Source organism: Pimephales promelas, chromosome 5 (genome assembly GCF_988280905.1).
Source record: "Pimephales promelas chromosome 5, fPimPro1.hap1.1, whole genome shotgun sequence".
In the NCBI taxonomy this organism is placed as follows: domain Eukaryota; kingdom Metazoa; phylum Chordata; class Actinopteri; order Cypriniformes; family Leuciscidae; genus Pimephales; species Pimephales promelas.
This window is the reverse complement of record NC_142773.1, coordinates 1,822,332-1,838,608: the sequence shown is the minus strand read 5'-3', so window position 1 is coordinate 1,838,608 and position 16,277 is coordinate 1,822,332. Positions and strand designations below refer to the sequence as shown.

Here is a 16,277-nt window from a genome sequence, read left to right as displayed (position 1 = left end):
TGTGGGTAATATTGTTTCATTTTGTAAGTAATTTATTGTAATTATTATTGGTGCTTAACTTAAGAAGGAGGGGATGTAGTATCTTGGAGTAACCACTAGGTGTCATTGTAATATAAGTGTTGTGTTTGATCTGGGAGACAGACATGTGATATGCTGGCGGCCTGGTGTGTGTATGGGCAAACACACCAAGTAAAGCATTGACTCAACTTTATGAATGTAGTTGTCTACTTTATGCAGTGTAAAGATACTACAACCTTATAACATTTACAGTAGGTTTTAGTCTTCACTCACCCACTATGCTTGTAAAACATGTTAGGCCATATTTGCTAGTGAAAGAGTTGCAATGCAGAGCCCTGCTCATAGCATATAGGCTACATATTCACCAATGGTCTTACAAATGTTTAATTCTCCCTAACAACCAGAGCTATTATTTTATTAATTTTCATTTTTATTTCAGTTAACTAAAGTGTTTTTCACACCCAGTGCTACTTTAGTTGTACTAAAAAAAGTTATATTAGTTCCGTTTTAGTCACCATCACCTCGCTAACTATAGTTACTTTTATTTTGTTACATTCGCTTCCAAATAAGGCATGGACCACGTGACTTCCGTTTTTGGTTTATAAACGAAAAACGAATTGACAGAAGTTCAAGACTCAATTCATTCTTTGTTCAATAAGGAATAACGATAAAATGATCCCCAAAAAAACGAAAAACGGGCAGTTTTTAATTTTTTTGTTTTTTGTTTTTTGATTCTGACACAAAAAAACGGTTATTTGGCTTTTCTATTTGAAACAAAAAAAAAACGGTATTTTCGTTTCATAATTACAAACGAATTACGGATTATCCAGAGATCCCCTGACCCGTGGCATTGTGATTTTTAATTTTAATTCGCAAGAGATATTCACCTTGTTAAAAAAAAAAAAAAAAAAAAACTATTATATTTAAAGTTTATTTCTTGTATCGTGACACATACATGGATTTCTCTGGGTAAAGCCCCAGATATCCAATCACCCTAGAACCGCTCCTGATCGCGGATGCAAAATATATTTATAGAAAATTTGAAAGGTAATTGCCAGATGTTTTACTGCGTCACGAGGCAACCAACAATTTATTAAATGTTACAAAATATTGTAACTCAAAGTTTTCCTCTGACTGCAGTCACAGCTGTAGAAATAAGTTGCAGCAGTGTAATTCACACAATTCACCACAGGAGGGCGACTGGCCAAGTTGTCTCGTTTTAAAGTTTTAGTGCTTAGCTTTTTGTGTTCAAAATGTTCAAAGGTTTATATAATGAGTGGGTACATGTATCAGTTGTCCAAATCGTGCTTTGTCTTATCCTGAATCACTGTGGTACACCTATAATAAGCGTTTATATTCGGACTATTTTATACTGGTTCTGGTCTTACCGCTGCGGAGTAGCACAGGACCTGCGTGACTCGTCATTCATGTTTGGTTCAATATTAAATTATACTCTAACTTAACGTTACCTTTGGCTCGTGGAGAGAATAATATTCGTTTGAACTTTTTTCATTTCACGTGAACACACACCAGAATTCTTGCAGAGTCGATTTATCTATTTCGCTGACTCAAATCTTTAAATGTTTATGGGTAAAATGACATCAGTGTAATTCACACAGTTCACCACAGGAGGGCGTCCAGATAAAAACAAATGTTCGTCTTAACCCTAAAACCGTATTCTGGACAAATGTGGGCAAAATAGTTTTGATTTATTTTTAAGAAATACTTCCCTTGATCTGAGCGGTACAAGACTTGGCTGTTTTTCCTAAGTTTGCCCCCTGAACACACACAATATATATATATATATTTTTTTGACTCAATTCTACAATGTTAAGTGGGTGGAAAAAAACCTTCTTAATCTTGTATTTGGGTCAAAAATGGGCACCCATAGAAATGAATGGGGAAAAACTGTAATTTAGAGCATTCTAAAATAAGCCAAAATAAGACACCGGGTGACAGCAAAGTCACTTCATCTTTAGGTTTTACATTTGCCAACAAATACTACATCGTGGATTAAAGTCCATATTTTGTTACATTCAACACAAAATAACATAAAAATGTTCTCGCTTCATTTTTTATTCTGTTGCGCTTATATTTTTTTCTGTTATTAAAACGTCTGAATCAACGGGGCTTTATAAGAATAATTCTTTAATCAAGATAGTTTTCCTCTAGAGTTACTGCTGTAGAAAAAATGTTTCAGTGGTGTAATTAATACATTTTACCACAGGAGGGCGTTTTCAATTCAAATTTAAAAGTACGTACAATTATTATACCATAAATAAAAGGGGGGTCAGGGGATCTCTGGATAATCCGTAATTCGTTTGTAATTATAAAACGAAAATATCGTTTTTCTGTTTTTTGTTTCAAATAGAAAAACCAAATAACCGTTTTTGGTGTCAGAATCAGAAAACGAAAAACCAATTAAAAACTGCCCGTTTTTCGTTTTTTTTTTGGAGATCATTTTATCGTTATTCATTTTTGAACAAAAAATGAAGAGAGTCTTGGAACTTCTGTCGTTTATAAAACAAAAACGGAAGTCACATGGTCTATTCCTTTTTTGGAAGCGAATGTAACCGGAAACACTTTCAAAATAAAAGTAAATACAGTTAGCGAGATGATTGTAGGCTAAAACGGAACTAATATAACTTTTTTTTAGTACAACTAAAGTAGCACTGGGTGTGAAAAATACTTTAGTTAATTAAAATAAAAATTAAAACTAATAAAATAATAGCTCTGGTTGTTAGGGAGAATTAAACATCTGTAAGAGCATTGGTGAATAGGGCCTACAGCTATGTAGCCTATATGCTATGAGCAGGGCTCTGCATTGCAACTCTTTCACTAGCATATATGGCCTAAAATGTTTTACAAGCATAGTGGTACAGTAGACTAAAACCTACTGTAGCTAAATGTTATAAGGTTATATTATACTTTGATACATTTATAGTTCCTCCTCCAGGTTGTGGTTATTAGCCTCTGCAGTGGACAGATGTAGATTTAGCCAGAGCCAGGTGCAAAAACATAATTTATAAAATATATATTTCATAAATCATATTTTTTTTAATAAAAAAAATGAACTTCACCTGCCTTCCAGCTCCCCTTTCTATACCTATACTATAGCACTATAGCTGCTAAAAACACTCAGCTTCCACCATCTACTTTTACCCCTTCTGTGTCAAAACAAAACTCTTCCAAAACAAACTAAAGTAAACTAAAGCCTAATTAAAATAATAAGTAAATCCCCAAAAAAGTTATATAGGTATAAGTTTATGAAAATTGTTTATTAAAAAAATGTGATTTATAAAATATATATTTTATAAATCAGGTTGAACTCTAAAACTGCAAGAAAACCAAAGCCATGCATCTGAATAGGTTGTGTTCCAAATTTGAGTTGGAAAGGCCAATCTCAAAAAAATTAGCTTTCGGTAAGAGTTTGTTTGGGTGTAGTAACAGATTTTCCCCATTGGGTGCCAGCAAAACTCCACTGGTGCACACAGTGATTGGATTTTAGATTTGCAAATGAGTTTTTCTCTCTCAAATATTACAAGTACACAAACACATACACACACACACAAAAAAAAAAGTATTACACACATACAAACCACACTCTGACATCCACCCACACAATTATTGTTAATAAACAGAAAACAGGAATAAAGCAACTGGCACCATCTGGTAAAAAAAAAATAAAAAAAATAGTAAAAATAAAAATTTCGGAGCCTTGCCAACAGAATAAAACAAAGAAAATGTCTTAACAAAGATTGCATCATTTTATAGTTAAATGGCCCTGGGATTAAAAATGGGGGTTTCAATGGGGACATTGTTGTCCAAAAGGCGCTGATAGGGAGTATTTTGTGTACCTAATGCAAAATTATTATTATTTTTTTAAGAAAATGGCGGTGAAATAGTAAAATTTCATAAAAATACACACCTGTGCCAAATTAGCATTAACACAGGTAAAGTGATAAAAAAGACTGAAAAGGACAAAAATGTCCATAAGGATGCACAAGGGTTAATCCAGCTTGTAGTTCTCATTAGTTACTTGTGTGTGAAACCCACTTGGTCAAAAATGAGCTGGGACTTTCAAATCTTTTAGCGCTTTTTGGGGGTTTAATTCTGTTTGGTGAACCACCGGGTAAAGGCAGTGCTCTGTACTTACTTGTGTAAAGTAAAATAAAAGTGTTTAGTTTTTTATTTTTAGTTTTTTAGCATTTAGTTTTTCTCCCTGGTACTCGTGTCAGGGCCTCCCCAATACCTGTCCTGGAGGATGTGAGCCTGTGCACTGTGTGCAGGGTTAAGGACTGATGATAGTAGCAGGACTGGCCCCTTCACCTACCGTCACTCTCTCTTCAAATAAATGCTGGACAGGCTGCAGGACAAAGCAGAACACCACTCCTTCCTCTGGCACCATAAACGGGCCTTGTTGTCACTTTCAGATATGTATGGTTTATGTTAAGCCACATCTTTTTGGATTTTGTGGCACTACTTTTGTGGAATTGGATGATGTCAGCTTATGACTTTACATTTTTTCTCAATTGTTTACACACAAATTCTGGTACTTGAGACACAATGACCACAACATGTAACTCATTCGCCAACCCCCTGAACCAATTCTGCTAAACTACAAGCACAATTCCTGCTTTACACTCAAATTGCAGCTCTAAAACACACTTTTTTCAAAACACTACACACAAATTCTCTGCATTTGGCACAATTTTCATGCAGAAAATCTCTTGTTTTCATGAGGAACACACTGCCATTCAGATATTCACACTGACTCGTCACACGGGCAAACACATTTCACACAGTTTTACAATTAGCGATCAGAGCTTTAGCATAAAATACCAAAACCAAAGAGAAGATGCAGCATAGATTTTTTTTTAATTTATTTTTTTACTGTAACAGCATAAAAAATTCGGTTGTTTTGTATGTAGACCACTGTATGTGCAACTTTGTGTTGGTTGGGGTGTACAAAATGTGGGATCTATCTCCCATTGATTTTGTGGGAAAAATAAAATACATTTGTTACCGTGTATTTGTGTGTTCTGGGTATAAAAAACAATATTCTCAAATATTTTACAACACAGTTATGTATGTAATATCTGTAGTAAGTGTAACACTGAACAAAAAAGGCCTAAGTCATTATGATGAATGGAGAAGAAGTGTTTTCCATTGATCGTAGTGTTTTACATTGAGCACATCAGTGTTCAACTGGTCCTTATAAATGTCTATTCATATGATGGTTTGTGTGTGTCATTTGAAAACAAAATACCATTTTGAGAAGAAATAACATTGTTTTGAATGTAAAGTTTCATTTTGCAGGAGAATTGAGGGGTTTTGCCCATTGTGTGAGTGTTTTTAGATTTGTGTGTAGAGTTCTGAGAATATGAGGCATTCTTTCAGAAAATGTGTGTAAACAATCGAGAAAAACTGTAACTGTCTTTTGGACCTTGAACCGTTTGGTTCCCATTGAAGTCCATTATAGGGAGAACAATCCTGGAATGTTTTCGTCAAAAACCTAAATTTCTTTTCGACTGAGGAAAGAAAGACATGGACATCTTGGATGACATGGGGGTGAGTAAATTATCAGCAAAAGTTTTTTCAAAAGTGAACTACTCCTTTAAGAAAGTGCAGATATAAGTCACTCACTGTAAGTGTCTCGTCACATCTGTTAACGGAGTAAAGTTGCTCCGTGTCTAGTGAGTGTGTGTGTGTGTTTACAGTTTACAGGAAGAGCCACAGACACAGTCCAGACACAGCCTGTGGAAAACGCTTTTATTCCCTGGAAAAACCGATGAAAGTGTTATAAAGGCAAACACTGGAAGCGTCGAGCGCCGTCTCCCACAATCCTGCTAAACATCAAGACACATCAGTGATTTAAGAGAAGGCACATTGCAAACTTTCAACAGCACAAACATGCGCTCATGTGAGCTTTCTTTGGCCTAGTTTATGTGCAAGCGTTCGTATTTCAGAAGCAGAGGAATGAATCGGAGCTCATTGTGTGTGTTATTTCCCCTCGTTCATCTCCAGCTGATCCGGCGAGCGCGAGGTGTGTGTCAGATGAGCTCAGACTCGTGGCGCGCCAGAGCGGCGGGAAGAGTCTCCGAGCAACGGCCCGGGAAGTGAAACCTGCAACCAGATCAGATCTGATGAACGTCACATTCACCACTTCACAGCGTTTCGGGTCCAGCTCACGAGCTCACCTGAAGCGCTCTGTATTCGGCGTCCTCTTAGTGTTGAACTCGGCCACGGGAACGCCTCGGGACGCCACCTGTGGGCCGAACACGGCTGCCGGATACACCACAGAGGCGGTGCCCACCTGAGAGAGGACAGGGCACACCTCAGACTCGGCAGTGTGTGTGTGTGTGTGTGTGTGAGCTGCACTGACCACCAGACACAGGTCACAGGTCTCCAGCTCCCGCTCCACTGCAGTGAGGATGTGCGAGTCCAGAGTCTCCCCGAACCAGATGACGTGAGGCCGCAGCAGCCCGTCACAGCCCTTCTGCTCACACCTGAGGAAGAGGAGGAGCAGGTCACGTCATCGACTGCTCCCGTCTCACACGCTGATCGATTGCTCCTGTCTGCCTTGCTGCTGGTTTGCGTCAATCTCTATTTACTATCGTTCTCGTTTATATTGATAAATATAACTTACTCATCAACATATATAAGATATTGTCTAATATTGCCTATCACATTAATCTGACATCGCTAGCTTTTATCCTGTTATCCTAGCCTGTTAAAGGATTAGTTCACTTTTGAAAAAACTTTTGCTGATAATTTACTCACCCCCGTGTCATCCAAGATGTCCATGTCTTTCTTTCCTCAGTCGAAAAGAAATTAAGGTTTTTGATGAAAACATTCCAGGATTTTATAATGGACTTCAATGGGAACCAAACGGTTCAAGATCTAATAACAGTTAATAACAGTTACAGATGCAGCTTCAAATGTCTTTAAACGACACCAGACGATGAATAAGGGTCTTATCGTGCGAAACGATCGGTTATTTCAAAGCTTATTCCAAAAATGTAACTTTTCTAAGGACAAATGCTAGCCTTGCTCTATTCTCTGAGGCGTGTTTGTAACGTCACGTAATACGTAATTACGTTCAAAAGGTCACGGGCGACGTAGCCGGAAGTACAGAGTTAGTGTTTACAAGTTGAACGCATAGTGCAAACTAACTCAAAAAACTGAATTAAAAGGTAAAACAACGATGTCGGACGATTTTGATTCTGTACTTCCGGCTACGTCGCCCGTGACCTTTTGAACGTAATTACGTATTACGTGACGTTACAAACGCGCCTCACAGAATGGAGCAAGGCTAGCATTTGTCCTTAGAAAAGTTACATTTTTGGAATAAGCTTTGAAATAACCGATCGTTTCGCATGATAAGACCCTTATTCATCGTCTGGTGTCGTTTAAAGACATTTGAAGCTGCATCTGAAACTGTTATTAACTGTCTTTTGGACCTTGAACCGTTTGGTTCCCATTGAAGTCCATTATATGGAGAAAAATCTTGGAATGTTTTCATCAAAAACCTTAATTTCTTTTCGACTGAAGAAAGAAAGACATGGACATCTTGGATGACATGGGGGTGAGTAAATTATCAGCAAAAGTTTTTTTTTTTTTAATTTTTAAGGTTTCTCCATCCATCCATCCATGTGTACTAAATTAAATTAATTACTTATTTACAACAAAAATCAATGAAACATCACTGAACTTAAGCTGGACTGTGACGCTATTTTCTTCTAGAAACAAACTTTTTTGCATTGTTTTCCAGTTATCTCTGTAAAGCTGCTTTGAAACAATATGTATTGTAAAAAACGCTATAAAAAAGGGGCTTGACACTCACACTCATGAACACACACAGGGTATATGGAGAAACAGGGTCTTCAGCAGTGTTTAAGTATTTCATCGTCATCAGCAGACACACACACACACACAGACATTTTATAACAATTTAACAACAATTTATTCAAATTCTCATGATTAAAATGGAAAAAAAAAATGGAATCAAGAATAATTAAAACAGTATTTGGGGGAAATAAAAAGTGTTTTATGAAGGACCTCCAAATGTTTTTGTTAAACTTTTAATAAATTGCTGTTAAAAGGTTCAATGATTTCCATTAAAGTTTAGTGAAAAAAGCATGCATAAGATTTTATTTTTGACGAAAAAAAAAAAAAGAAGAGATTTGGTTGGTAAATATTTGAGAGGGTGTGTGTGTCGGTGGTATTTAATAGGGTGTGTGTGTGTGTGTCGGTGGGATACCTGGGCAGGTCTTTGACAGGTATGAGTGCGTCGGGGACATCAGGGTCAGGTGACCTGTCAGAGGATGAGAAGTGTCAGGTGATCTCGCGTCACGGTGGTGTGGGTCTGTGGGCGAGGGACCGATGACAGGACTCACCCTTTGCCCTCCAGTGACGGACAGATGGGGCTCTTGTGATTGACCTCCACATTTCCACAGCTCAAACATCTGGTCTGATACTGGTTACCTGCACACAGAAACCACAGATCTGTCCAACTAACACAGAAAAGGGCAGATATTCATCTAAACCCAACTGGAAACGCCACTCGCTGGCGACCTCTGCTGGTCACAACACTGGAAACGTGCATGAAAACCTTCAAACCAATTACAGATGTTTTATTGAAAGTGTAAAATACCAAAATCACCATTAAATATGAAGTGTCATCATAATATGTTATTTTAATACATTTGAGGGATTTATGGTTTTATGGAGAACTTGTTTTTTTGTTATTCACTACTTTATGATCCTTTGCTAGAGAATTCATTGCGCCAGAAAGTAAACGCAATGTATACCGTCAGAATGAAACGTGACCAGCATGTGAACTAAGATAAATATGACTGTTATTTAGTTTTAAAATAACAGTGCCTGAAATCCATGTTGTTGTTGAATTGAGGATCATTCTATGGGTGTTAGCCTAAATCTTGAAACTTTCACCTTTACAAACGGGCCAATGTTGAATTTTGTTTTGATACTGAATGGTATTAGATGAGTTGTTAACCGCATAGTTTACACTTTCAATAAAACATTCGCAAATTGGTTTGTAAGAGATTTTTGTTGCATGTTTTTGCAGTTCTGACCAGCAGGGGTCGCCAGCGAGTGGCGTTTCCAGCGCGTCCAAACAGGGAGTCAGTTAACGAATCAGTTCCTTCATTTCAATTTAAATCTTTGGTGATTAGTTCAGAGATTAAAGAAAACACACAGGTCTGATAAGAAGAAGAACAAAAAACAACTCTATCTCCCAGCGTCACGTCATTTAGCCATCAGTGATGACGTCACTTTGTAGGACAACCCGGAAGCTAGCGGCGCATGGGTTCCCTCGGTCGAAAAGCAATGCATTTTCCCCATAGACTTTTGGAAAATCGCAAAAAATAAGATCTATGTTCAACAAAGAGTTGTGACACTTACACGTTTTGTCTAGCAAGATAATCTTTACAAGTTAATCCAAAATTTATATACATTTTGAAGCCTATATAAAGATTTTAAAAAACACAATCAGACACAATAAAGTTTAAAAAAACCACAAGCAGGTTATAACTGTGTGTTCTATGTCATAGATTAAAACGTGAACATATGTAGAGGCTCTGTTCACCACAGACCTTATTTCAGGCGATTTAGCAAAAACCCATTCAAAAATCCCATAGACTTTAGAGCGAGGGAACCGTAGTGCTAAAATGCTAACTCACTTCCGCGTTTTGGCCTACAGAGTGACGTCGTAACTCAATCCCGTTCAATCATTTTACGGGAGTCATTGACAACTGCATTCAACAACCAAATTAACTCTGGAATATTACAGGTAAGTTGGGCCTAGTGACATCCGCATTTACAATAAATCTAACTACTAGATTAACTGAACTAACAACTTGTTTAAGAGCTGTATGATGTTTTTTTATTCCTCAATCTGCTTTTTTAGGATATCATTTTAATGGTAAAATTTTTAATAATAACATATTATTATTATTATTATTATTATTATTACAATGAATACAGACCTAGTGTTTTCAAAGCTAATGTGTAAAAACTAAGTCAAACGCCGCTAAGTGCAGTGACCGGCCCTGTGAGCGTGAGTGTGTGAGGAGGTGTGTGTGTGTGTTCTGACCATGGACCTCCAGCACGTGCTTGGATCCGGCGCGCTGGTGCAGCTGGTCGATGTTCTGTGTGATCACCACCAGCGATCGGCCCTGTCGGCTGAGCCGAGCCTCACACTCGGCGATGGCCCTGTGAGCGGCGCTGGGCTGGGCCTTCACACACAGCTCTCGTCTGTAGTGGTAAAACTCCCACACCGTGCTGGGGTGACGGGAGAACGACTGCGGCGTGGCCAGATCCTGCACACACACACACACAGGCTCAACACTGGACTGCACTTTCTTTTTCCTGAGAAATTGAATGATAGTGTAATCGCATTGGACTTTTTGAACAACAGGGTATAACGACTTCCCAAAGATGGTCGATAATGTTTTTGGTGTTTTTCCTCCACCTTATTACTACGAGACATTGGGAACCTATGGCTGCACGATTAATCGAATTTTAATCACGATTTTGAAATTCGTGTGATCGAGCGATATTTAATCGACCGTTCACAGTACGCTCCGTGTCAAAGGTTTTTTTGCAAAGCCAATCTAGCGCTCCGTCGACGAAAAAGTTAAGAAACCAAACATCGAGCCGAGCAGTTCGCACGTGACTTTTATGAGGTTTTGTAGAATTGCAGGTTGTAAATCAGGATTTTTTTTAAATGTGAATGTTACTGAAGTCACATTTTCAGTGATGCTGATTGAAATTTCTTTTATAAAAACTATATATATCACATTTTTGAAACTTTTTCCTGTGCAGAATATACAGTTTTGAAGTGCTTGAACATATAGCTGATGAACATATCTCAGATGTTGACTTTATGTGGAGTAATGAGGAAGGTGGAGATGTAAGAAAAATATCCGTATTTAAAACTTTATAAAGTAAAAATAACTTCCGGCCAAACGAACATACGGATTTGACTTAGATCTAAAGCGCAACTTAAATATTTTATATTAATATATATTTTTTATGGACAGATGCCATGGATAGATGGATAGAAATGGTATACTGCTGAACATTTTTTGACCTTGAGAAAAAGCTTAAAGTATAGACCAACAAATTTTATGTTTATTAATTTATTTCATGTTGGTACATTTTTGGGAAGTACACCTGTTTTGACCTGACGTCCATTGGAATGGAAAAAAAAATCACAATGAAAGCAATTATATATATATATATATATTTTTTCATTTGGTCTCATTTATAGAAGCCTCATGAGCTGGGAAAATGTACTTTTATATTTTTCAGAAACTTGAAACACATTTCAGGTCTGAGGGGGTTTCCAGAATCTGTGGTGTGTGATTTATTTACATTTCTGGTTGTCAAATTGTGTAAAGACGGCTGACGCGCACACTCTGTCTGTGTGTGTGTGTGTGTGTGTATGAGAGAGTGTTACCTGTGTCTTCCAGGTCCTCCAGTGTCCTTCAGCTCCTCTGATAGTTGGTACGCCACTCTCTGCACTCACTCCTGCTCCAGTGATGATGGCGATCTGACGCGCCTTAGAGAAAACCTCTCGAAATTCTGCCATATCTACACACACACACCTGTATCATAGTTTACTTGTATCATATGCGTTTGAGAGTTGGTGATATGTAAAAAATACTTTATCAATAATTGCCTTTAAAAATATCTAATACTACTATTCTAACCCTAATAATTAGAATAGAAAACATTTAACTTGCCGTGTACGTGACGTCACGCACCTGAGTGTGTCCGGGTGAGTTGATTGACAGCTGTCCATCTCCCGCAGTGAGCAGCTGCCCTCAACATCAGCTGATTCACCATCACTTACTGAGTGCTGGTCTGTCTAACACACACATATGTATCATATATCAATGTGTTTTCACAGTCACATAAGGAACAACTCTCAAATTCCTAAGATCAAGTTAACTTATTCCAGCGTTAAACACAACACTGAATGCAGCAGCAAACCGAATGTGATTATATTGCAGGACACATTCAGTTGAGCTGCACAGGAACAACTCTTGATAAATCAATCGTCATCACACCGCAGAAGAGCCTCATTTGAACGCATTAGATCTTAGACATCGAGCTGAATTTATGACTGCTGCCCGTGATCCACATACAGATATACATTCGTAAGAAGAACTGATAATAACTTAGATAATACCTTTATCGACGTCACACGTGAAAATGCGCTTTTCTGGCGTCCTACTACCGTATAGTATGTAAACATGTCGTAAAGTGTGTACACGTGTCGCAAAGCGCGTCTGTTTCTATGGTGATGTTGGGCTTGGCTGAAGCCATAGATATATACACTAGACTTCACCTGGGGGTTCTAAGCGTGCGTCAAAACCGCCGCCATCTTGGAACAGGGGTCTTGTCATGGGAAGTAGCTAGGTAACGCTGCTATCTCTGCCTTTACTTCGAATTCATTGATGGTGGCGGACTTTTGTATGGAAGCTTGTTTCCGCCATTGAATAAAAAATATAATAAAGAATTGTGACTTTTTATCTTACAATTCTGACTTTTTTTCTCACAATTCTGACTTTTTTTCTCACAATTGCGAGTTTATATCTCACAATTCTGACTTTATTTCTCAGAATTGCGTGATATAAAGTCGCAATTGCGAGTTATAAAGTCAGAACTGTGTGTTATAAAGTCAGAATTGCGAGATATAAAGTCAGAATTGCGAGATATAAAGTCAGAATTGCGTGATATAAAGTCAGAATTGTGAGATATAAAGTCGCAATTCTGAGAAAAAAAGACAGAAGTGTGACTTTTTTTCTCACAATTGCGAGTTTACATCTCGCAATTCTGACTTAATAACATATAATTGCGAGTTTATATGTCGAAATTCTGACATCTTTTCTCAGAATTGTGAGATATAAACTCGCAATTGCGACTTATTAGGCCAATTCTTTTTCCCCCATCAGAAGAGTTTAAATCTCACAATTCTGACTTTATATCACGCAATTCTGACTTTATAACTCACATTGCGACTTTATATCACGCAATTCTGACTTTATGTCTCGCAATTCTGACTTTATAACTCGCAATTGCGACTTTATATCACGCAATTCTGACTTTTTATCTCGCAATTCTGACTTTGTAACTCGCAATTGCGACTTTATATCTCGCAATTCTGACTTTTTATCTCGCAATTGCGACTTTATATCACGCAATTCTGACTTTATATCTCGCAATTCTGACTTTATATCTCGCAATTCTGACTTTATAACTCGCAATTGCGACTTTATATCACGCAATTCGGACTTTTTATCTTGCAATTGTGAGAAAAAAAGTCAGAATTGTGAGATAAAAAGTCGCAATTATTTATTTTATTTTTTTATTCAGTGGCGGAAACAAGCTTCCATACTTTTGTGCAGCGTATGAAGTTCACGGATGAAATCTGAACTAAGAAAAATATTTTAAAAAAAATAATAATTTTTTTTTTTCTTTCTGGAATCAATGATAAATACATGTCTGACCGTTGGAACAAACCAAAAAAACAAGAAAAATCGCATTCATGATGATTTATGGTGATTTTATTTGCGTTAGACCTGTGTCTACTACATTGACGCTGATGCATTAAAGTGGAGGGGCTCCCCTGTTTCAAGATGGCGGCTCTATTGACGCATTCGTTCTAATGAACTGCCGTATCCAAGGTGAGGTCTAGTGTATATGTCTATGGGCTGAAGCGGACTGCTCTCTCTAGCGGAAGATCCATGACACCGCAGAGTCAAACACGAGTTGGTTTTTATCTATGTGGCAGCAGAACAAAAGTCACCATAATTTTGACATAAAAAGTTGAAAACATTATATTCACACTTGTTTCTAGGATCCCAGTCAATCATATTTAACTGTAAAGCGGTAACCATTTAATACTCTGAAGAAAAAATAATAATGTAATTGTGCAAGATACTCATTTTTGTTACATTACTTCATAGCGGTTTTTTTACATTCATTTATTTTTATGAAATTATTTTAATCAAATCTATTAATTCTTTATTTATTTATATACAATTTCATTTTAATATATTTGTCTATTTGGTTACTTAGTTGAATCTTTTTATTTATTTATTACATTTTTACACATCAGCTTTTCTTCTTTGTTTAAATTAAGTTTTCATCAAATGCATTTATTTTTATTTCTTAATTAGGAAAGCAGGAAGTGCTGCACGGGGTGTAACTTTAGTGTCTTCTGTGTAACTGGTTTCTGCTGTGATTTTTTTTTTTTTTTTTTTTTTTTTGGTTTCTGCTGTGATTGTGTGCATCACACACACCCCGATGACGCGTTGCTTGTAATCCGTTTTTAACATATAAGCCAAGAAATAATTTTATAATTTTCTAAAAAGTAGTACTTGAGTGCCTTGGATTGCTATTTCTTATGGATTTTTTTAAATCTAACTTTATTTATTTTAATCCTTTTTATTTATTTGTTGTATTAAGATTAGTATTTATTTTATTAATTTAACCAATTGATAATTTCAATCATCAATCCATTGTAGTATTTATTTGTTTCTAAGTTTCTATTTTTTGAAATCTAATTATGTATTTATTTATTAGTTAGTTTAATCCAACTCATCACGTGTTATATGTTGCTTGTCTCAGCGCGGGTCGGGCTCGACCAATCATGCGGAGGCGATCGCAGAAAAACGGTTTTTATTTATTTATTTTTAATGACAACAATAATAATTTCATTTATAGCAATGGAATTGATTTATATTTGTAAGTGAGTTGCCAGTCCTCGAAATGTATTATTCCATATATTCCTACACAAAGCTCGACGCTGACGGTGTGTCTGTGTTTTCGCTCTCGAGCGCCTGCTGGAGGAATAGAGCGTGACGTGTGTCTCGGTGTAACCGACAGCAGCAGCAGCTCGAGCTCTAGCTCGGTGTGAGTGTGTGTGTCCGCAGGCAGATGGAGGGCGATGGACGCCGCGCGCCGCTGCTCCGCCACACCGGGAGATCCCTCAGCCTCCGCACAGGTACAGATCCCGAACAGCAGCAGGAACACGCCCGTGCCCGACACTGGGGCGGCGCGCCTCAGATGTTGCTCAGCAGCAGCAGCAGCATCTCGTGTTGCCATGGTGACCCGCCATAGTTTTCAGCTGAGTCAGCGCTACCAGAGAGAGAGAGAGAGCGCGAGGCGAGCGCGGGAACTGTACTGATGCTGCAGTAGATATATCCAGATAGAATAACACAACAGAGTTATCGAGAGAGATTATGTGTGTGTGGGTTGATGAGTAAAGGCGTGGTATGATATGCAGACCAGTGTGTGTGTGTGTGTGAGTGCAGGTCGTCAGCTGTGCAGTAGTGCAGCTGATCTAGTGCACTAACAGCTACACACACCTTGCGGATAATCTCCATCAGATGACACTGGTTAAAACATCATTAGACCTGGCCGTTCGTAAAGTCTGGCTTAAGTCCATGCGAGAGGTTTAGTAACAAATTATATACTTTATTTGGTTCTTAAAGGGATAGTTCTCCCATAAATAAAAATATTCAAAATATCTGTGTTCTAGAATTGTCATTTTTGGATACTATCCCTTTAAAGGTGCTTTAAGCGATGTCGGGTGACGTGACTTCTTGTTGACGTTTAAAGTATTTTCAAACAAAACGGAGGCTAGATAGCCCCTCCCTCCTCCTCATCCGCGCACTGACCCCCCAAACCCCACCCCAGGGCCTTCTTGTCAGTGATTGGCTGGAACAGTTTGTTATGTTTTGTGGACGGGTTGCTGCAGTTTGTTTTTATTGCCATTTGTGGAGCCTGGGTTGTCTGCATAGACCGCGTTTTTTACATTGTGTTTAGGAGACAGGCAGCTAGCGGATAGTGAGGAGATGTTTGCTGTTTGTGACAAAAAATGTTTGGGCCTAAAAAAACTTGTGACATCGCTTAGAGCACCTTTAAGACAGACTAGTTTGTAGACAAACACATGAGCAAAAGCTGTGCTGAAATGCCATGAATTTCAGTTTATCCAACGGTAAAATTAGTTTCCTGTGAAATACGACACCACTTTATCATGGATAATTAGTAGGTATTTAAATAACATTCAGAAACTGTATTTTAAATGATTAAGAATCATTAGCCCTATAGAGTGCCGAAGTTATGACGTCATTTTGTTGGCAAAAACGCGAAAGTGATTCAATCAAAAACACTGATTCATCCAGTCATTGAATCATTCACTCAAGAGATTCGATCAAAAA

The 16,277-nt window shown here is 37.7% G+C and overlaps 2 protein-coding genes across 3 annotated transcripts in view; one reads left to right on the top strand and one right to left on the bottom strand.

The window, feature by feature from the left end:
- Positions 1-5,776: 5,776 nt before the first annotated feature.
- Positions 5,777-12,344, bottom strand: LOC120461617 (NAD-dependent protein deacylase sirtuin-5, mitochondrial). Of its 2 annotated transcripts, none has more exons than XM_039649845.2 (9): positions 12,239-12,344; positions 11,811-11,914; positions 11,504-11,637; positions 10,136-10,361; positions 8,418-8,505; positions 8,282-8,335; positions 6,404-6,527; positions 6,219-6,334; positions 5,777-6,144 (listed from the first exon to the last, which is right to left on the bottom strand). In XM_039649845.2, exons 2-9 carry the CDS (start codon positions 11,890-11,892, stop codon positions 6,072-6,074), a joined length of 897 nt encoding a protein of 298 aa, XP_039505779.2. In that variant the 5' UTR covers positions 11,893-11,914; positions 12,239-12,344; the 3' UTR covers positions 5,777-6,071. The 2 variants fall into 2 exon arrangements, with proteins under 2 accessions (XP_039505779.2, XP_039505787.2); XM_039649853.2 differs by having other exon boundaries at positions 11,811-11,910; positions 12,239-12,337.
- Positions 12,345-14,906: 2,562 nt separating this feature from the next.
- The window catches only part of LOC120461598 (phosphatase and actin regulator 1), a 38,375-nt gene continuing 37,004 nt past the window's right edge, over positions 14,907-16,277 (top strand). Inside the window, exon 1 of the mRNA XM_089130812.1 lies at positions 14,907-15,058. Within this exon, the coding sequence (XP_088986938.1) occupies positions 14,992-15,058 (67 nt within the window). The 5' untranslated portion in view covers positions 14,907-14,991. The remainder of the gene's footprint in view (positions 15,059-16,277) is intronic.

Excerpts from the sequence above, each read along its gene's own strand:
- LOC120461617 (XM_039649845.2), bottom strand. The coding sequence starts at position 11,892 with ATGGTGAATCAGCTGATGTTGAGGGCAGCTGCTCACTGCGGGAGATGG. Across the intron at positions 11,638-11,810 it reads ACTCACCCGGACACACTCAG|ATATGGCAGAATTTCGAGAG; the intron begins GTGCGTGACGTC and ends GTGTGTGTGTAG. Across the intron at positions 6,335-6,403 it reads CCTGTGACCTGTGTCTGGTG|GTGGGCACCGCCTCTGTGGT; the intron begins GTCAGTGCAGCT and ends GTCCTCTCTCAG.